The sequence below is a fragment of the Limulus polyphemus genome, unplaced genomic scaffold, assembly GCF_000517525.1.
Source record: "Limulus polyphemus unplaced genomic scaffold, Limulus_polyphemus-2.1.2 Scaffold1394, whole genome shotgun sequence".
Classification (NCBI taxonomy): domain Eukaryota; kingdom Metazoa; phylum Arthropoda; class Merostomata; order Xiphosura; family Limulidae; genus Limulus; species Limulus polyphemus.
Genome location: NW_013667004.1, coordinates 242,162 through 265,858, shown reverse-complemented (window position 1 = coordinate 265,858; position 23,697 = coordinate 242,162). Strand labels below are relative to the sequence as shown.

The 23,697-nt window shown below is 34.5% G+C and overlaps 1 protein-coding gene across 1 annotated transcript in view; it reads left to right on the top strand.

The window, feature by feature from the left end:
• LOC106463392 (centromere protein K-like) overlaps positions 1-23,697 on the top strand; it is a 59,320-nt gene that overhangs the window by 28,543 nt on the left and 7,080 nt on the right. Inside the window, exons 5-7 of the mRNA XM_022390867.1 lie at positions 5,539-5,643; positions 8,068-8,140; positions 16,122-16,187. Of these exons, the coding sequence (XP_022246575.1) occupies positions 5,539-5,643; positions 8,068-8,140; positions 16,122-16,187 (244 nt within the window). The remainder of the gene's footprint in view (positions 1-5,538; positions 5,644-8,067; positions 8,141-16,121; positions 16,188-23,697) is intronic.

Genomic DNA, 23,697 nt, shown 5'->3' with positions numbered 1-23,697 from the left:
TTCTTACCTCTGTGACACATGATACTTCTCATTCCATTCTTCTTAATCCTAACATTAACTACTTTTCATTTTACCTCTTTTTGATATTGGTGTTCAAGCTGTTTTCTTCCTTGACCAACTACATTCCCACAACCTCATGCCTTGACCTCCTTGTTTATCTGATACTTATATATATACTGAATTTCAGTCATTCTGAATTCCCTTTTCAATTTCCAAATCTGTAATCTCTCTTGTCTGATTGGGGGGAGTGGGGCTATTTGGCATATGTTTCACCCTCCGGTGCCCAATAATTCTGTCCTCACCTGATCCTTCCTACTGTAATTTGTTACTTCTCCTTTCTGCACCTCACATCTGAGGCACTTCACTGATATAGCCAATTCCACCTCTCTTTCCATTTCCTATTTACTTAGCTCATTGCTTGGAATTGTTAGGTAGGGATACACTCCTTTCCCACGTTCAACTTCCCTCTTCCCTTCTACAAGATCTTTGTCTATTCCTTCTTTGCCCTGAAGTTTAGGGGATATTCCTGATTTGATTGAATTGTGGAAAGAGGTCATCCATCACCAATCCTTGTTTTGTCCTTAGTTTCCACACTTTCCCAGACCCAACCCCCACCACTGTACCTTGATCTATTCCACTGCTTCCCATCTTTTAATTTTCACTTCCCAACTAACTTCTTCTATCTGATGTTAGACAGATCAATCCTGTCACAGTTTGTGTACCTTTGGTCTTTTCTATAGAGAGGTTAATATACATCTTACACATGGGCTTTCTCTCCAATTCATTCTCCTTCCTCCTCTCATCCCTAATTCCATTTTCTTTTCTCTTGCATCCAATCCCATCTATCTACAATGTCTTGAGGAGGTGATATTCATCAACACTTGTAAAATCTCATTGCTCCCCCTCAATATCTTGTTCACCTGGGAATGTTTTTCAACTTCTTTCTAAGCTGTGCTCACCATTCTCCTATCTACCTGTGAGCTATGGAACTACTAGTCACCAGGATTGATGCCAATATTACTTATACTGTATGAGAGGTTTTTGGGGACCATGGCTTCACTGGAACCACTTATCTCTTTGGGTTGTGCACATATGCACTTCCTCCAGTAGTCTTTACATGACCAGTGGAACCACTCACTGGAATCTTTGACCTCATTGGTTCTCCTGTCCCATCCTTTAATCAAGGATCTGTATTGGTGGCCAGATCAATCCAATATCATCATCAGTGTTCCATTACCTCCACCCAAACCAGACCGGCACCTCTTCGCCAATGCTTTCCTCTTTCGTTGGGTAGCATATCTGAACAACAGTTTCATTTCCAATATGTGGATCCAGGATGAATCCTCTCTACATATCATAGCATTTGAACTTCTTGCAATCTTGTCTACAACATTTTGCCTTTCTCAAAAATGCAAGGTGTTTTTCTCTCCAGTTCTCTCCACCTTGCTCCAATCCTTTCTTCTCCATAGACCTCCTCACCCTGTTTCCCACTGGGACCTCAGTGTCATTCTGCCTGCTTTTACCTGTGCCCCTTTTAAGCTGTTGACAACCTGAAACTTATACTGCCTTTCTCCGAAGACCAGTATCCTTTTTCTCCTCACCTGTGGTTGCCATCATTCAGAAATCTGTGCTATTGACTCTTCCCTTACATTTTTCTATCCTTCTTATATTCTTCTGACTGGTCCTTCCTCCCTAAGACTTCAGCTGCTCAAGAAGGTGACTGATTCTTTCTCCTATCTCCCTTCTATTTCACACCTTTGTGGTCTATCAGACCCGGAGAGACTGTTGTGTCCTCTTCATGCCATTCTTTGCTGCTTTGCTTGTACCCCCTCACTTTCAAAGCACCCATCTTCTACTTTTATTCCATTAGATTCCTCTTCCTCCAGGGACACATCTTCTTCTACCCCTACAGGATGGATCCATCAACTTCTACATTTTGTCTACTCCTCATTAGGGATCGATGCTTGCACACTGTTCCAAATTCATCACCATCCATTCCCTCACCACTTGTTTCAAACAGCTGCTGCACAAGATTTTTTAGGCTGACATGAGAACTACCTCACACACCTTCGTCACCCACTATCTTCATCATGTGGCTGTCTTGTCTCCACTATTCTACAGTCTATCCACCATCCCTAGATTGGTGAGTACCTTTCCTTTTTTTTTACAGCATTTGCTTATAGGATCCCACCAGGTGTCTGGTGGTGCCTCCCAGGGTATACTTATTTCCCCAAATTACACATTGAGAAAGGATAAGGGAAAGTGCTCATACCATCTGCTCTGACTTCATATATACCTACTGTGAGATGGGGTTTTCGGCTAGACCACTTGAGGTATTCATGTGGTATATTTCAATATCTGACTACTTTCCAATCTAGATAGTACCCATTCCATGGGCTATAATGGAGAAAAACCAGCACTAGCTTGTGTTCTGCCCATTATCTTGGCTCACACTTGCTGGATTTTCAAAATAGAAACAAGTGGTCACCTGTTGCACTGTTTCCAATAAAATACATTTCTGGCTGAAAGACTGTTGGGGATCTGGACATTCTCTTTGAGTCTCCCCACCATGAATTCCTATTTGAATGGAGCATGGGAGATCCTGGCCATTTATCACTGGGGTAGTGGACCATAGAGAATTCTCATTGATTGGGACCTAACCACTGGGGCAAGAACAAAGGGTGCCAGTCAGTGGGAAGTGGGGCAGTGGTGACACTGTAAGTGTAGTGCAGGTCACCCCTCACATAACTATTCTTATAACATACCACTTGTGCCCTCCTACTATGGCCTTAGTCTGTAGAGTTGAGTTGAGGCAAGCATACACTAACAAACCATGTCCTCCTCTTGCAACAGACATCTATTCAGTAGAGTCGAGGTGAGCATACACTATACATGTGTGCTCTCTTCCTGTGGTCATCACCTGTTCGGTTGAGATGAGCATGAGCTAACAAGCTGTGCCCTCCTCCTGTACTTGATGTCTGTTCAGTCGAGTCAAGGCATGCACACACACACACACCATTACACACTTTATTGCATGGATACTGTGCTCTCCACCTGCAGCTTGTGTTGGTCCAATAGTCAGATGGTAGAGGTTTGAACACACCACAACCATGATATACATATTGGCTCTGCAACCTTATGTGTGCAAGTTATTGGATGGCCATATTCTTAATTCACCCATCCCTGTGGTACATGAAGCTTATTTGCCTCTTCCTCCCATTTTTTCCTAGGCAAAGAAGAGACGCAATTTCCTATGAGTGTGTCCGTATGGAGCCCCTGCCATTGGGTGTCACAGTCCATGGATTTTCTTTGGGTGCTTTCTGAAGGGAACTTATCTAGGTAACTTTTTGCACTGGCCTCTCCACCACTTCATCTTGGGATTCTAGCTGAAATGTGTGCAGCAATGTGGTATCATCTTGGACGTTAACATTTCCATATCTGAAAATATATTTCTGAAAGATACTTACACCTCACGCACATTCCCATCCATCATCCCCACTCCCGGTACTCGTTTTTACTTCTTTTGTCAAAGAATGGAGATTCATGAATGCAAATGCATATAGAGGGAGTTAGTGAGTAAGAGGTGTGTCTCCCTCCTATTGATGGAGGGCTTTTGCTACATAATAACATCATTATGCAGTAGCACGATTCACATTCTCCACATGCAAAATTTCTTAAGGCTTAGCAAGCTATGACAAGCAGCGACCGAGTATAAAGGTAAGAACTGGAAGAAATAATTGTTTGCTTTACTTCTTTATTTACTGTTCTTTGTTTTAAGAAAAATAAGTGTAAGAAGTTATTTGTAAATAGCAATAATTTATATACTTATATAATGTATAATAATTGAAATGTGACAGTATTTTACAAAATACTACTCCACTAAAACACAACCAAGACAGGTCACTTTGTACAGACTAAAGGTCAGTTTTATATTATTGGATTTGGTAACATGAGAGCATGTGTACCACATCATTGTAATATCTGTATTGTTAGCCAGGCACGGCTGAAAGGTCAATATAATAAAAATAATAAATATGTATAATGTTATGAGATTTAACCTATTTAGTCTAAACATTTATATTTTCGTGTTATTATCTGTAGTCATTGTAGAACAAAAATGGCATAATGTATATTTATTTCCTAATTTTTTATGGTGGTTATGTTGGATAATTGTTAGTGGATAGTTATCAAACGTTTCTTAAGAAAAAACTTTATATTTTATCTGTTATTTTTAGACAATATAAGGATTTTGCATGTGAAATTTGAAAATTTTTCTGATGCATAAAAATATTTTTAATCTTAAAATAAAAATTACTTTGCATGTTGGATAAGCAACATGTGAAAAGAGAAAAAAAGGCATGAGAATATCATTGCTTTAGAAAAAAAATCACAATTAAATATATTATTTTTCAAAAACTACATACTTATAAGACCTTTGATCTCAAATTTAAAAGAATTTCATCCACTAGTTTCATTTTTGTAAAGAACTTTCACGAGAGTTGCATACCTAATCAAAATGTAAGTAGATTGTAGTCAAAGCATTAAAGGCTAGTGGAATACAAATCTCTAAGGCATACACATGGGAAAGATGGCTTATCTATGTGAAAGGTAGGTGTTTATCAGAAATACATTTTCGGGTAAGGAAAATATTAATGTCCAGAATTTTTGTTCTAATCTATATTTGTTTTTTCCTAACATAACATGTTTGGATGACAAGGTGATCATTGATAGTACATGTTGACCACTACATTACCTGTATAAGAGGACAGCATTGCTACATCTTCATGCTTTATGTTTCTACAGGCTCTTGTAGAATCTATGCTCTAATACTTGATGAATTAGTTTTTTTGTTTATTTTTTTCAGTAAAAAAAAATCTTGAATCTACTGTGGTATATAGATGTATCACTTAAAATGAATTTAGATTTTGTTTCTTGGGAAAAGATAAAACTACATGGTTAGTTGCATTTGGTCATTGTTCATTAATATATTTTTTGGAAAGAAGAGAATTTTACTTATTTTAATAATACAGTTATATGGTAAATTACAAATTTTTTCAGTTATGTGCTTATCTAAGTTGATGTTTTTTTTTTTGGCATTTATTAAGCTCCTTTCAAATTTCAGTCATCATGAAAGATCTTTTTAATGTGGTAACTTGTAGGTGACTTTAAATTTAATTGCTGGTTTTATTTGTTATTAAAAATAGATTGTAATATGATCTTTCTTTTGGAGATACTTTAATGTACATAACTATTGTGAGTGAGAAGTGCACATCTTTTTTAATTTCATGTTAATGTTTAGAAACTTTCTAATAACATACTCTGACTGCTAAACGTACAAACACATATAAATTATGGTCACTGATGAGCACGTTAATTTAAAGGTGTGCAGACATTGGACTTTGTTTCTTGATACTAAAATAAATGTCACCTATACACAAACAGTAATTTAGTTGTACTGCAAAAGCTCCTACTTTCAGTAACAATTGAGTCTCAATATTATAATAAAAGGCATTGATTTTTTTTTATTGAATTTTCTAGGGTACAAGCTGCTATATCTGAAGAACGTTATCTTATGGACAGTGTGGAAAAAGAACTAAAGGATTTATCTATGGATCAAGTGGAAGAGATGTTGTCAGAAGAAAAGTAAGTTTTTTGAAGACATGTATGTAACACATTGATAATTTGTAAAGTTTTTAATATTTTGTCCTGTTACACATAATATAATTTTATATTTTATATCAACACTTACACTGTCTTATTAAAAGTGAATCTCTTGTACTTACATGTGAAAATCTTGGAACAAAGTTAAAATATTCATATAATGTCGTAAAAGAAGTTATTATTTTTGAGCTGTTTTACACACGTCTTTGTTATTGACAGTTTGCAACTGTATGTTTAAGAATTTTGGAGTGTATTAGAAAGTTAATCCAGTACTATTTGTACTGATTTTTCTGTACATACCTATTGGAATATTTAATTTAATAAATTCATACAGTGTTTACTTTTGGCATTGGTACTTTGTCCATTGAAATAGTCATGTAGCTGGCAATAGAAAAACAATATACACTCTTGGTTTGTGTGTTCTTGTGTACTTGTGTATTTTTTGCAATAATTTTTAAATGATTGTATTCTCCATCCTTCTATTATAATAATGGTGTAAGCATAAAATAAAAAATGTTTTAACTTACTCTTTTGCTTACAGTAAACTTTGACTTTATCTGTTCTCAAAATATTTTGCTATTATGTTTCATGCTACATTCTGAACCCTTTTTCTTATTTCATGTATACTTAAAACTCAAGTACACTTATTGATTCAAACTAAATACCAGTCACGTGTAAAAATGGTTGTACATGTCAAAAATAATTTCCCGAGGTTGTCCAATGTTTCAAAAAAATTGTAAATTCCTGATGTGAGTCCTAATGTTTTGTTCCTCTCCAGTCTTTCTCCTCATTGGATATAAAATGAGAAATGAACCAAAATATATAATAAAATGGTTATTAAGCTTATTACCTGTAAGCTTTAATTACCAGCTTTTGTTCATTTGTCATAATGTTACATTATTCTGCGTATAACTTATCATTAAGGAAAATATAAAGTCATAGAACACACAACGCTGGATTTTAAAAAATACACCTTAAAATGAGTAAACTTTAAAAAGTGGGCAATAACTGTGTAAATTCTGTTTACTGACATAAAAATATATTATTCTAAGTAACATATCTGATAATATGATATTTTACAAAAACAACTTGGACTTTATAATGAAACTGGAAAAATTCATTTATTTTTTAAATACTTTGATTTTTCTTGTGTGTGGTAAGTAATCCTGGTATAGAAAACTTCCTTATTTTTTTTTAATTTAATTAATTTCTAGTGGAAATTGTTAACACTAATTTTTCTTTTCCCTTCATTTTTTGTCCAGTGAAATCAGCCACTTTACGGTCATTAATCACTTTATGTTTAGTTACAGTATTGTGTTACTTTAAGGGTTATTTAGTCAAAGAAGTATTTCTTTAAGCCTGCTACAATACCAAAATAAGGGGATTTCATAAAACAGGAAAAGCCTAATAGAAATGGTAAGACTGAATGTAAGGAGAATGTAATAAAAGATACCAAACTGACAGAGAGGAATTTGGAAAGGCAAATATAGCATTTATCAAAAGTGTTGTTGATGAAATTGAAGATTTTTTTCACTGATTGTTTCCTGGACAGATTACAAATTGTAGATCCCAGGAACATTCCAGAAAAATCCAAACTAAATATGCAGAGATCAATAGTTTGTCAGATAATTAAAGATTATTGATTTATCTGCTGTTATCACTTTAACTCAACTGAAGTTTGAGTTAACAGTGGTCAGGGTGTCTTTGGGTAAGTACAACAAACTCACTTTGATAGGATTCTACAAAAAGGTCTTATTTATACAGAAAGATGTATTTCTCATTTTTGCAAAGTTTTATGCTTTTACCGCCTAGTACATTTGCCTATGAATGAGGACTTTAAAAGCAAAAACATTATAGATTTAAGCTTTCAATGGTACGTTTGAACACATTAATCAGTTGGTCGATATGACTGCAATAAAGTATTTTCTTATTGGGTTAGTAGAATGAACAGAAGAGAGTTCAGAAAAATATTTTTTTAGATTGAAGGAATGTAACTTCAACATCTTTACAGTAATGAATGATTAAATGAGATTCAAGTATATATGCAAAATACAGATATCTTTAAATTCCTGTTAAGATTTTACAAGCAACTGAATTATAGTGAATATACAATAAATTCTTATTATTAAAAATGTGTTCTATTTATGTATTTGCTATATTATTATGGAATGCTTATTAGTTGCAAAAATTTCAGTTGCAGACCAAAATATTCACCCACTGTCCTATATAACCAATAAATGTGTGTTAATTTTTGTGGATAATTGAGTATATTTGTGACTAATTTAAGACAAATAAGTCACATGGCTAAGACTTTTTTTTGACCCTATTGCTAATACAGTTAGAGCTTCTTTTCCTTAAAAAATGAATTGTATAGTGTAAAATGAAACAGGACTATTTTCTTTGTAGCATCAGAGTAAGAAAACTGAAGGATAAGCTAAAAGAAACTAAAGCATTACAACAACTTCGATCAGAGCAAATGGTAAGTGTATAGGCTACTATTAACTCTTTCCATATAGGTAGGGGTCAGAGGACATGTCATCACATTTTGTACTTATTTTCAAAATTTTATGGAACTACTATTTTATAAATGTATGTCAATAAATTTGGCATCAAATTGTAGTTTATAATTGAAATTTTATTGTTGTACATTATTTAATTTTTTAATTCAAAAATTAATATTAAAAGAAAATTGCTAAATATATATTTTTGTATGTCATGTGGTACATTGTTGTTCTGCTTTTACTCACATTACATTTAATGATGCCCACAATACAACGTCTATAGTTTTGAACAGTAAGAAACTCAAATTACCAATATTGACAAGCTAGAATATAAAATTAGAGCCCCCTAACTTTTCTATTTGCTGAGATATCATTATAGTTAGTGAACCAATCACAGTGATTCCATTCACTACTTCATCTTTTGAAAATACTTGTTTACCTATGTCTACTTCTACTTCTCTTAAGTACATGTTTATACCAAACTGACAGAGAGGAATTTGGAAAGGCAAATATGTAATCCTGTCAGTCTTCTTAAAGTATTTCCATTAGGAGAGCTTGAAGTGTGATGAAGAAGGTAATATTTTGATCAGAAATGAGATTTTTAGACCCAAATCCAGCTTAGTTAAGAAGCCTGAAAAATTACAGTGGATTTTTGTGGTCTTGGTATGATAATTTATAATTTTTTGGTATTCCAAAATGCATATTTAAAAATTTACAAAAATAAATTTTTCTACTCACTCCATCTGTGAAATTCAACGAGGTTTGGCAAGTACAATGCATGAGGACAAAAAACTTTGGAACATCATAAGTAGTAGAGATCATTGTTTTCTATATATTTTTTATTTACTGTTCTATTTTTAAAAAAAAATAACTAAGATTTAAGAGTTTATTAAGCCAGTTTTATGTTATTCGACATGGTAACATGAGCTGCATCTGCACCATGTGATTTACAACTCGTGTGGCAGGATTATTAGTTAGATGCAATTAAAAAGTGAATACAAAAGAGAAATTAATAAATATAAATAGACATACATTGTTACAAGCATCAAGCTATATAGAAGAAATAGCTGTGGTTTCCTGTTACAACTTGCAGTTATTCTAGAAAGAAAAAAAGGATAATTTAGATTAATTTCTAAATTTTTAATGTTGGTTATGAGGAAGATGAAATCAACTGACCTCATATAGAACTATGGTAGAGAAAATAACAGATAAAATATTTAGATTTTCTAAAAGAAAAAACATTTGATATTTATTTAGGATGTTTTACAAATTACACAAATGAAATTTGACAATTTTTAGATGAAGAAAAGGATTTTTAATCTTAAAATCAAAATCAATTTGTATGTTGGATAGGCAACATTCTGAAAGTAAAAATTAACAAACAAATCTTTAACTAAAAAATTTGATTTTTTGTGTACAAAAGTCTGTAATGTTTACTGATAGTCTGTGAAATTTTGTGATGATACGCTTACATTGTTTAAAGGTTACTTTGGTTACGTAGTTGGTGCAGTGCACATGCCCCATAGTCAAACAGTTAATTTACCAGTTCCATTTCAATGATTGAAGCTTATTCTTATTCTTAGAAATTACGTTCATTGCTGAAATCTTTCTATAATTTTTATGAATAATTTAAATATTTATTGGGTTAATTTTATGTACATCACACAGTCTTAAAAATATATGTCATATAAAGTTAAATATTTGAAACAAAGTCAGAAAATGTGATAGAGTAATCAGTAATGGAATTTGGGTATAGAAGTAAACAAATGACAACTAATAAATTATAATTCAATAAACAAAAATTGACCATGTTTTAATATTAATGACCACAGAAAGTGGTTGCTATGGGGCATATTAATGTGAAGTGCAGTTTGGTCATGTAGTAAAAAAATGTAAAAGTATCCTTGTTTTGTCAATGACATTATTTTGAAGATTATAAAAAAAAATTGAAAAAAAAGTAGACTGTTTTGCACTTTTCCAATTGGTGAATATTATCTGTTTAAAACATCATCACAAGCAGTACATTATTTGCTCAGTTTCATCTATAATCAAAAATTTTTATAAATTGTCTTATACATTATTAAATATATGAACTAAAATAACTCTAATATCTCTATAGCTAATAGACAATTAAATAATATAAACACTGTCAAACATAAAATGTATTAATCATAATTATTTTTATATCTCATAAGTGCAAATAACTTGTTAATGCAGTAGTACACTGCCATGTTGGGTACTGCCATTACACAACTAACTGCTTTAGTTTGATTACAGGAATGGGAATATTTTATATGTTGACAATTTTATTTCTTAACTGTTTTTGTAAATACTGAAAAAATAATAGGATGTTAATTGATGTGTACTGGGGATGTTAAATCATTTCTGTATGTACTTTCATACATGGCCACTAGATGGTAAAAGGAATTTGTATTTCTGTTCAGTTTTGTATTGACATCTTCCGTACCCATTAATTTCAATTTTGTTGATATTGGTTAACCTATGCAGGCCTATACTCGAAATTTTGGTGTGTTGACATGCTGATGTTCTAATATCATGAAGATGACACACATTAATTGATATATGTGATGCTCTCTTCAGCATCAAATTTTTTTTGCTGAATTGCTAGCAGTCTTTGCATACCTGTACTTATAATTTTGCTGAATTGAGAAACCTGGATATGCTGGTATTATTGAATCATGGGGGATGGTACATGCTTAATTGGTGAAGATGTAAAGACAAAATGGTATTGGCAGGGGTGCAAAAAAAGAGATGTGCTAAATATGCTATATGGAGGGTGAGTATGTAAAATTGACAATTCCTGACAGTGTTTTTTCATTGGATGTAACTACTTTCTGAACTGTGACAGCATTGGCAAAATGGTATTTTGTAATTACCCTCCTAAAGATGAACAGTATGCGAAATTATTCAAAACACAGCTATTGTAATGTGGTCAAACATTTCCAGGTGTTAAACCAACCACAAGGAGGATAAGCACATCAGATCAAGTGGCAGATATCAAATTATTAACTTATGCATTTGTTAGTTAACACGGTTTGCCATTGTTCCATATTGAATTAAGTTCTTCAAGAGAGTTGCACATGAATCACAAGCACGGCACTGAGGAAGCTTCTTGTAAAGGAAGTAGCAAATACACACACACACACACATGGGTTGATAAGGGCTTTAAAAACTGAATTATGCAGCACTTTAAAAATTTGTCAAATACTTGTGTTTCAAATGTAGTAATCTGATAAGTCTCTCGCTACAAGGTTGTCGAATTGACTGGCCTCGTTTTGTACATAAAAAATCAAATTTCTTTCTTAATGAAGTATTTTTGCTAAAGATTTGTCCGTCAATATATATATATAGTTTCTTTTTTTTTTTTTACTAGTACAAATGCAAAGTGTTTTCCACATTAAGATTAAAAATACTTTTCTTCGTCTCAAAAATCTCAAATTTCATTTACATAGCTTCATTTACAAATTTATTTAGAAGGTTTAAACCTTCTAAATAAATTTATATTCTATCTGTTATTTTCTCTACCCTAACCGTATACAAGGTTGGTCAATTTTACTAACCTTGTAACCACCAAAAAAAAGTCAAATTAATCTAAATTACCCTTTTTTCTTTCTAGAATGACTTGAAATTGCAACATGAAACTAAGTTTAATCATTCTAAGTAGCTTTAAACTTGTAACAGTATACATCTATTTATACTTAAATTTTAATGTTTCATTGCCTTTTGAACCATGTCTAACTACTGTTCATGCCACTATAAGTTGTAACTCACTTGGAAGACGTGCTGCTCATGTTATGCTATCGAATCACATTATGTACGAGCTGCTTGTGAGCATATGTTGTGAAAATGTTTTATAATACTATTATTATGTATTTTACCTAATCTAACCTTAACTAACATAAAAAGTTTCTTATTTTTACATCTTAGTTACTTTTTATAATAATAAATAAATATTTCACATGAAAAACAAGGAATAAAGTACTTACCTGCATATTCTTTTTTTTCTTCTTCTGTTGACTGTCAATGACACTTAACCCTACTTTTTGATATAACGGTAGTACTGCACTAAATTTTTTATTTTATTAAATAATGCATCAAAGAACACAGAATAATAACATGCAAAAGCAGACAATGTCCCATAACCATCACCATTTTTCTGGCTTTCTAACTATGCAACAAGTCATTAAAATTCATTTGAGCTCAACAGTGTGTTTCCCATGGGAATAAAGCTTGAACTGAAAGCAAAATTAACAATTCTCTATACAGAAAACAACATAATATAATATGGCATTTGATAAAGTAAAACCTTGGCTTTCTATTGGTTATAGATAGGATTGATTGTTAGAATGAACTGTTGCAAGCCTGAAAATAAGCGGTCAGACACGAACAATGTCCAGCACAAAAATGGTGTTTGTTTGGAACAATTGTGTTGGTACTGGACATTCTGTCAGTATTTCAATTTGTAATATTATTTCCAAATATTTCACTAGTGACTATGACCAGTTAGATTTGAAAACAAAATTAGGTACACTATAGTCAGCAATGAAAAGTTCCTAAGCAGCACTGATAAAGCTCACAAATGATTGATGAATATGTACTCAAGCTAGATGGTCATGATGAAACTTGTGAGAAAAACCTAGGTACAAGGTTTATTTCTGCCCCAGTCCCTATGCTGCCATTTGCAATATCTTCCTGTTATAATAATTCGACAATATATATAAACACTTACAAAAGTTCAGCCCAGGATTCTGTTACAAAGTAAAAATGTGTACTAAAGTTGGTGACAGTTCTAAAATGTATTAATGAGGACCTCGCAAATGAAAATGGTAGCATTTGGTTAAGCTATGATACTGACAAGGACAAAAAACATGGAAAGGTTGTATTGGAAGTTATGTCTAAAGTATGAAAAACAAATCTGCATTCTAAAAGACTTTTTGAATGCCTAGATTATTGGCACTGAGAACTTTAAGTTATCCAACCCATTCCAATACAAAGTGCCACCTTTGAACTTTTCAGCTCTAAAAAGGAACAATTGAGTCTGTATCCTCTTGTATATATCTTCCCATTTGGATGATTCTGGAAGATCTTTGTTAGAGAAAATAGATTTCATAATGAATACTTTATCACGAGAAGCTAGAGCTGAGTTTTCCCTGGCACATGAAGAGTCTGTGTCTTCCCCAAATTAAATGAAGAATAAGTGAGTTGTGTGAACATTTTCAAGCATCAAATGCACCTGTATTGAAGTTATTGACTAATGGATGACCTGTTTACCTACAGCATCAATTACCTACAACCTAGTAAACATAATTGTAAGAAAACCTGGGTATTTCTTTTTCAGTCCTCCTATGCATAAACAAAATGGAAGAACATTCTAACATTAATTGAATTGCTATTTTCTGTTCCAGTCTCAAATGCAAAACTAGAAAGAAGGTTTTCAAAATTATAGCGAACGAAAGTTGATTCTAGTTGTTCAGTAAGTGAGCAAAGGCTAACCCATTTACATAGAATCACAGAAGGTCCTTTACTTGGTTCCTTTGATGTGACCCCAGTAATTAAGTTATGTAGTGAAAGAAAAGTTAGGAGATCCAATCAAAAGAAAAAGCAGAAATAGGAACAACACAAAGATAAAAACAAATATTACCATAAGGATAATTACAATGAGTTTATTTTAACAGGCAGTAGTAGCAGCAAAGGTGACACAGCTGATGGAGATATGAACACCAGCTGCTCTAATGTAGATGACCAGTCACCAAGTTCTGGGTCTGAGGCTGTGTGCACTCAGAGAGTAACAATGATACACATTGGTGTATTGAAAATGTTATTTTTAGTGATATCGATTCAGAGACAGAAGAATTTTTTGGCTTTTAATTTTTTTACCATCTAGATCACTCCAATTTACTGTTGTGTTTTACTGGTCTTTTTTATTATTATTTACAAGTTTTATAAGCACTATGAGAATAAAACAAGAGAATAAGTTAATTTTATCGTACGTTTTTCTTGGCTGTTTACAGTAGCATGATCATACATATTAAAATGCATGTTACAATCACAGTCTGTGTCAACCAGTGGATGCAAAGTGTTGGGAACGGGAGAAAAATTCATTTCAGGCTTATATTGGCAATTTCTGAAAGAAAGGATGTGACAGGTGGGTGTGGTAAGAGGGGTCTAATTTTCTCCTTGATGGCTCTGTAACCAAATGAGATTGAAGGCTATAAAACTGGTGCTTTGCCTGAGTGATGAAAGCATTATAATGAGCAATTTGTGTAAAATTTCATACTTCTTGGGGGGGGGGGTAAATAAATTAGAGAAGAAGGGATGCCTAGAAAGAAACTATCACAGTTCTTATACTAGGGGAAATTCAGGATTTTTTTTTAAATATTGCTTTGTAAAATTATGAACTCAAAACTTGTATACTATTAAAATATGGATTGTTATATACATTTTTATGCTATATTTATTGGTATATCTTGAAAAGAAAGTAGTTTAATTATGTTTTGAATCTAACTCAATAAAACCTCGTGATGTGCAGAAAAAGATGCCCGTAGAAAGAGGGATAAAATGTGTTACTAACATTTATGCTGTGCACATTGTGCATTTGTTATTTAGAACTTCCAACTGCTATAATGTAATCTTAGCAAAAAGTAGGCCATCTATGCTGCTGAAAACAGGAATAACCTTTAGGTTGTGGGAGGAAATATCTAGGACCAATAGTTTTTCACCTCACCATGCTTGGTAGATTAACCTTTTCTTAATCTTGGCTGCACAGAAAACTACATCATTCAATATGTTTTTAGGATGGTTACCCATGTATCTGTTGTTGTTTACTTACACATTCTCTGTGGTTTTAACTGCATTTTGAAGGCACTTGGTAACTGATTTTTAAAAAGTTTCCCTGAAGTAAAGACCAACTATTTTCTCCCTTTCTCAACTTCATTTTGAGATATATTTTTCATGGTAGAACTTTATACTCTGGCTGTTTTTATAACAGACCTGCAAACCCTTACAAAAAACACAAGAAAATACACTTGTAATAAACACTAGTAACTGAAGAAACGTGAAGAACTTATTTTTTTGTTGGATAATATTGTAGTGTATTTCAACCGTAATAATTAGTAATTAAAAGTGATCTGTTTCTTGAAATGCTAAAGTTTTTTTGAATACAATAGAAGAACTTAACTTATCTGAAAAAAGAATCTTCACGTAATTTCCCATTAAATTATCCAATTCGTATCTGTTCATACGTATCGGGTATGGGATAGCACTAAGGGCAAAGTGTGTATCCACTTGTATCTGTTCATACGTATCGGGTATGGGATAGCACTAAGGGCAAAGTGTGTATCCAATTCGTATCTGTTCATACATATCGGGTATGGGATAGCACTAAGGGCAAAGTGTGTATATCCAACTCGTATCTGTTCATACATATCGGGTATGGGATAGCACCAAGGGCAACGTGTGGGAAAAAAACACCATTTTCTAACTCAACAAATAACATTATTTACTTTATTCATATAGACTGTTAAACATCTGTATTAAGTTATAATAATGATTTGATCATATTTCTCACTATTTTATTCTCCATCAGGTAATGTTTTAAAATGATCATTCAAGTAGTACAGCTTTCTAATGTTCGTTGATTTGAAATGTTCTGCAGGTAAGGTTTTGGAGATAAAAAGATAATCTACTAATTTGTCAGATAGTTATATAATTTACTTCTGCTGTGAGTTCTATATTGTCATTCCAGTTTAATAAAGTTTCAGTCAGTAAAGATAAATAAACTTACACCTTTTTTTATCTTAACCTGCTTTGATGTATTGAAGAAAATCACTTAGTTATGGCACATCAAATATTGAGGAAAAAAATCTAGAAATTTATTTCATATAAACATTTCACTTTCCTGAGTTACAACTTATATGATAGGTTTTATTTTCATTTTAGGCTGACTTTCTTTCCAAGAATTTTCCTCTTCCTGATGAAGACTGCATTCGTAAATACAGTGAAGAAGTAGGAGCAATTTTTTTTTTCACTTTATATGATATGATAATTTTGGTTTCATGTTTTGTTTATGACTATGTTTTGATTTTTCTGTTCATAACAAATTACTTGTAACTATGAAACATTACTGTATGTCTGCTAATCTCATAATGCAGGAATCAACAGGTAAGTATCATATATATAACTCTGTGTGCACAGGTGGTGGTTAAAGTGTTCATGTTATGACTTTAATAAAGTTACATTCAAAATGTTTCTAAACAACCTTATTGTCAATATATGTTATTAACTTGGCATAAAGACATACTTTATAATTCAAGTTTTGATATTTTGTAAGCTTTGATTTCCTGACTTAAAGAGGAAATATTTAAATAAATCCTCATTTTTCACTTCTATATGTCACACGATGCCTCTGTAAATTCCCTATTTTAGATTTTGTTTCTTCTCTTATAAGGGTTTCAGAATATTTACTAATTAGATACATCAACTGTAGATATTTACAGGCCAGAATTTAAAGAGAGAATCTCCAAACTTCTTTATTTTTTGAGATATCAATAAATTTGTTTTCCAAAACATACTTACCTCCTCTCACACTATAGCTTTTAATCGACTGTCAGGGTTTCTTCCTTTGCCCATCTAAGCATTGGTCTGAATTTTTCTCGCTTGCTCCAGTCTTTTATACCCCTACTTAATTGCGCTTGGCAATATTTGTTTTGTGACACTCTCCACCTACATCAATTCACCCTCTATCCTAGTACTGTATATAAGCACCTCATTCAGATAGTGTTATCACCTTTTCTCGACAAAGCATTAAATAACGGGTTTCTCTGTACTACAGTTGTTGTATATACTTTGAGTGTTTTTTTGTGTTACCTAGTTGACTTTCCTTTAAAAAAAAAATTATTATTTTTTTTCGTTTGTCAAGCTGATACATTGCATGAATTCCTGGATTATTATTTCCTGCATGGAGACAAATCAGGTCTCTCTTATCCCGCTTCTGATATCTAGCATCGGTCAACAATTGGGGTGGGGTCACTCTCAGTTGACACTATCAGTAATCTTATTCATAGTGAGATGGAGACGTATATTCAGTTTGGTGGTGTTCTTCCAGGTGGTTCTGAGGCTGTAATTGGGGGCAATTCTGAACATTCTAGAAAGAATTTAGATTTGGTTTTCCTGCACCTTCCTTTATTCTGTTGGCTTCTCAGGAGGCCACTTTGGGATAAGCTGCCTCAGGCTCCTTTTCTTCAGATGGTCCATCAATTGTATGATGTTTTTGGTCTTTCCCCAGTTGCTTTTGAGCCTGTACCTTCCTTGATGGCTGAAAGATGTGGGAGCAAATACTTAGTTTTCCTTCCATCCACTGATATTGTGGTTCATGCAGGGAGGTTTATTGCTCAGTTACGTGGAGAGACAGCTATGTCTTGTCCGCTATGTTTGTCAGAATTATGTGATTTAGCCTACCACCATCAGGTGGAAGCATATTTGAACTCCCAAATAATACATCTGCTCCTAGAAATTTGGAGTTCTAGAGCAGAGTTTGTTGTTAACCTGAATAGATCATAACTTTTTAGGATTTGTCTCACCCTTTATACAATTCCGAGTTATTTATTATCCCTCTAAACTTTGTTGAAGATGATGAACTTGGACTATTATTAGCATGCCCATTGGTTCAATTGTCAGCTTCTACATTCATCCATTTTGTCGTTGACATCTAGACTTTCCTTGGCACTTACAGGGTATCATAGTTCCACCTCTGTTCAAGAGTCCCAACCCCCAACATCATCCTCTTGATCCATTGGTACCCAGAATAGATTCTGTCCATATCCAAGGATTCCACTACTTGGTCGGAATGCCGCCAGCGGCATCGGCGACTATTGTAAGCCTTTGGGGTTAGTGGGAGCTCAACTCTAAGGATTTCCGGAAGTGTGTAAACCTTAACTGCCACAGTTAATATCCATGGGTACTACAGGTCTTTGAGTCAAGATTAGTCATTCAGTTCACATCGTCACCACCATTATCCACCCAACCTGTAGTGTTTCTGTCTCCTGCAGATCCTCGGATTTCAGAACTTAGTTCTAGGGCTATCAGAGTTTGATTGATATGGGGTATAGAGAAAGTTGTGTCAGTTCGTTGGGTCGAAGAAGACAGAAGACTGGCATCCAGTCATTGATCTTTTTCATCTATATCAATTCCTAGATTCTTCAAGGTTCACAAGTAACTCGTTCCTCAGTCTGAGTTGATGTTTTTTTTACTCGGATTAAGGATGTCCAAGTTCGTTGTAGTCAGATCCTATCTGAACATTGCCATAGTGGTGGTGTCCAGACACTATCATCATTTTTGGGCAAAAGGGTCAAGTACTGCAGTTCAGGGTTCTTACCTTTGGACTAGCATAGGCACCATATGGGTTCTGCCAAATCATATGATCTTTTTCTCGTCACCCCCATTCTCTAGCCATGAACAACTGGTTACTGCTGGCACCATATCGTCAATTGTCAGAACATTACAACCGGATTCTACACTCAGAAATAACCAAGGCAAGCTACATTATCAGAGCTGAGACATCTGTTCTCGCTCCAGCACAGTATGTTTTCAGTCTGGATATCTTTTTCATCACATATCTCAGTCGGGCTCAGCTGGCTCCCATCCGGCTACATCCTATGGAACAGCCAGTCTGACTCTTATTCACCTCTCCTTCTCCCTCTGCACAGATGGTTCTTTCTCTTTTGGGAATGTGGGCATCACTCAATTCCCTCATGCCTTTGGGATGAGCACACAAGAGATCCCTTCAATGGTCTTGGTCTGAATTCCACAGTTACCTTATTCAGGTTCATTCTCTTCTATCTCGAGAGGTGATTAGATCGGAACAATACTAAGATATGGGTTCTTCTGCCGCTACCTTCTCCAACGATCCATCTCTTCACAAATGCCTCATTTCATGGATAGGGTGAATATCTCAATGGTCAGGAATTCCGGGGTCTACGCACAGATGACAAGGCTTTCCCTACACAATGTATTAGACCTTGTTCTTCAACAGGCTATGTTTCATGGTCTAGGCTTATTAACCCTTTCACTATGCTCACCCTTTAAACCCCTTTCTGTGCATGTCATGAGATTTTAGTGAGTTAAATTCAAAATTGAATTAAACCATTTTTCTATAAACTTATTTTGATGCACATTATAATTTAAGTTTCATATTATCTAAGTTTTATTCCTTTATTTTAAAAAGAAAAATCTGAAACAGCAATTAAAACTCCAGTTTTTGCTGTCATGTGATCCACTGTGGTTAAAGAGAACTTGCACAAGAAACTATATGTTCCTAATATAGATGGTCAAAGTACAGTTCCAGCTGTCTCTCATTAGCTGGCAGAAAACTTCCAAGACTTTCTCCAGTGTGAAACAACATTCTAATATTTCTAAGTTTAATGTCAGCCACGCTCACTTGCAAAATCAGAGCTGTGTTATCAAGCGACAGTTTGAAGTTGAATGGCATGTTTATAACCAATAGAAAGAGCAGATTTAGCACTATTCAGTTATAGCCTGAAAAAACCTCTACCTGTGTATAGATCTGTAGTATGAAATAGAAAATAAACTTAGTCCATTGTTCTCTTGAGTGGTATGTAATGTTTGGCAAGTGTTTCTTGCCTTATATGTATTAGTTTGCTAAACAGTTAATTTGCATTTAGGTTTTACATTTATATTTTAATTAATTATGTATTATTTGTGTTTTAAAATGCGTATTTGAAATGTTTATGATTTTTATATGTTTAACTTGTAGTTTACTTTATAAATTGTCTAAGTTAGATGGCGTCATTCGCACGTGTGAGCATAAGTGTTTAGAATTTGTGCATGAGAGTCGCCCAGACTCGTCCCATAATAACAACAGAGCACTGTGGGGACATTTTGTCAATGTTGGGATCATGGATAACAGACAAAGAATTGGAAAGGAAAATTAAAAATAAACTACAAGTGAAATGATAAAGACGTGAAATTATGTATGTGGCAAAAAGAAGTTTGAAAGAATATTCTACAAAAATTTAAAAGGTATCTACATTCTTCCATTTCTTAATTTTAAACATTTCATTGCACTGTACGTTGATGATAATAACTACAGTTGGTGATAAAGTAGAGAAAATGGAAAACAAAATATAAACATTTACCTTAAAAAACTCTTGATATTCATTTAGGAGGTTCTAGAGATTATGCAAATGAAATGTGAAAACTGTGAGATAAGAAATAGTATTTTATACTCAAAATGAAAATCACATTGTATGTGAACTATTCAGAGTCTGAGTGCAAATACCTACATTAAATAATGAATGTTTTATTATAAATAGTAGAAAAAATCAAAATTAAATATTTTATTTTTCTAAAACTACATAATCTTAGGGCTGTTCGAGTCAAATTTAAAACTATTTCATCAACTAGTTTCATTTTTGTAAAGAACTTTCATGAAAGTTGCATACCTAAGTAGGTCATAGTCAAAGAGTTAAGAGGAAAATCGCCAGGCTTCACTCTTATAATTCCACAGTGGTATCTTGCATTTTCTCTCAAGGGATATTTGGTCCAGACCTTTGTTTTCAAGCCTTGGATGTCCTTTCTCAGGACAACTATCAGATCACTCTAATAGCTTGCCATGTTTCACGGGTGATGACTTCAGTGGCAGATCAATTGCCTCGACCCAAACAGATTCTCCCAACAGAATTAATGCTTCACTGCAAGGTTTTTCTGTTGCATTGACTCTCATATGGAAACACTGATGATTGGTGGGTTGGCCACTCATTGGAACACCCAACTAGTGGCAATTTGGTCTTCAGTACCTCGCCCTTGCATTCTGTCAGGACAGGACAGGATTGCAACTCTAGGCCTTCCTTCCAATTTGTATGCTACCCAAGGTACTAACTATGATTCGTTCCCACCCATTGTCTGGTCCTGTTGATAGCACCTTATTGGTAGCTAAGCTCTGGTTTCTGCTTCTATGGTGCCTTCAGGATTGCCCACATCTTCCACTTGCTCTTTAGCCATCTCTGTGGAGGCAGCTACGATCTGATATCATACACCCATCTATCCAGAAGCTCAAGTTTCAGGCATGGGGGTTATGCAGTCCTTCTAAGGTTGCTTTGTATCTGTCTTAGTCTTTACTTAGTCCCACAATGGACATTTATCAATGAAAATGACACACATATTGGCAATATTGTGAGAGGAGGTTGATCCCACTTTGATCAGAAGTGCCAACCGTAACTCATTTTTTTAACCTGTATCTTTGGTTTTGTATCTTCCACAATCGCCCTGTATAAGGCAGCCGTAATGACTACTTTTCGATTCTCAAGACAAAAATAAATTCTTTGAGTCCCCATTACTCTCCAGCTTCCTCATGTCATTTTGGGTCCTTTGTCCCAAATAACCATTTCAGTTACTTAACTGGTATATTAAAGTGGCATTACATGCCCTTTCTCAACACCCGTTTGAGACCTTAGACTGATGTGCCATGTATCACCTTTTCCTGAAGGTTTCTTTTTCGTTGCTGCTGACCTACAGACATCACCAGTTGGAGTGGTTTGCGCTGATTGTGCACAGGACGCTTTATCATTCTACCTATGTCTTCAGACTGGTTCTTCTTCCCTGAGACACTGGCAGCCAGGGAAGGGAATAATTCATTTTCACAGATTCATCTGATCACTATTTCTCATTTCTCGATCTTTTATTATGTCCAGTGAGGGTCTTGAAGGTTTTCTTGCCTGCACTAATGCCTTTAGAGATGCTAGATAAGGACTTTTTGTTCATTGGGATCATTCAGTTTACCCCCAGTTACACTGATGAGGTGGGTACGAAATTCATTCATATCGCTTATTCTGGGCTCTCTTTGAAGCCAAGGAGACTTCTGTGAGTCACATTTAATCAGATTCGTCACATTTCTGTGTTCTTAGTGGCTCAGTTGAATTGCTCACTAGAGGACATCGTGCCGGCTGGTATGTGGACCTCCCCAATACTTTTATCTCACAATATTTGCATGATCTGGCAGTATCTTATCTTCATCTGAGGGTTTTTGCCTACCCTAGTAGCTATCTTAAGTATTTCTGTTAGATTATCCAGAGGGGTGAGTATTTTCATTGCTATGCTTGTCTCTTCTTTTCCTTTCAGAGTCCCTTACTTTGTTTTCACAGGATTGCACTCAGTGGCAAGTGTTGTCCAGGCAGGTGTGCTTTTATCAAACTAATTCCACACTAGCAACCACTAATTTAATGTACTTTATATAGGTTGCAACAGGCTCTGTAGAAATGAGGTGTTCTATAAGACCATCTAGAAGTCTTCCAGGTGGTATTACTGTACAATGTTGGACCACCACACATGGACTATCATGAATAAAGCATAAAAGGATCCTACTTGTCCCTGCCGATCATTGGATTGAATAAATCACGGTCTGTTTACTTTTAAAAATTTAGGGAACTTGTTTCACCTATTGCACTGTTCTTCAGGGCTCCTCAATGTGCATTACCCCCCTCTTCAGATTCTACTGGTGGAGCTAAGGATTTCTTGCCACACCCGGTTTCCAGTCACTGGAGTGTTAGAGTGAATTTCTTCCACTCTTGGAGAAGAGAGCGGAGTTGGGGGCCCTCCTACCCTGGTCCTTAGATGTTTTTTCCCAGATGTTGGTAGGAGAGGCACCAGTCTACGTGGGAGCCTACTTGTAATACTTTGTCAGATTTTATTCTTGGCTATCCACTTGGGTTGAGCATGGCTCTTCTTTTTGATTGGTATTAGTTCAGTACAATGTTCGTGGAAGAGGGTCCATTGTCTCCTCATAATTCCGAACAGAGTGGTCCCATCCTGGGTCCTTGATTGTGCACAATTTGTTCCACATCCTCCCCATAGTTCTGGAGATAAGAATTTACCTTGCTCATTTGGTTTGGGGGATGAAGATGGGTGTTCATAATTCCACACTGGATGAGTTTTGTTTTCTCGGGTGTATTATGACATACAGGATCCTGTCATTCCAAGCTTGAGGTGTTACCTTTTAGACTTCTTCAAGTTGAGGAGAAAGTTTGTCCACTTAGGAGTTGTTTACCTTCTCATCATGATTCCAGTGGCTCGGAAAGCATTACTTTATGGCTACAGTTTGGGATCCACTCATAAGTATATATATATATATATAGTAAAGAAAATAGCTTCAAAACTATCATTATGATAATTCACTAGTTGTAAATAGGTGATTAAAATTAGCAATATAAAAAATAGTTAATTTAATATAAATTAAGCCTTAAAATTATTTTTATTATAAACATCCATTGCAATTTTCTAGTCGTAACAGAAATTGTCTGTGGTGATAGCACCGAAAAGCATTGGGGATATCCCATCTACCCAAAATCCAAATAGCAGATGAAAAACTAGTTAGCAGTCATGAAGAATCAAATATAGGTGTGGAGTTGAGTGCTAAAACCCACAACGTCTCAACTCCTACTGTCTTTCACTGGTGTCATGAACTTGGTTGAATTGACCGAGCTCTTAGCAAGAGAGTTAAGAG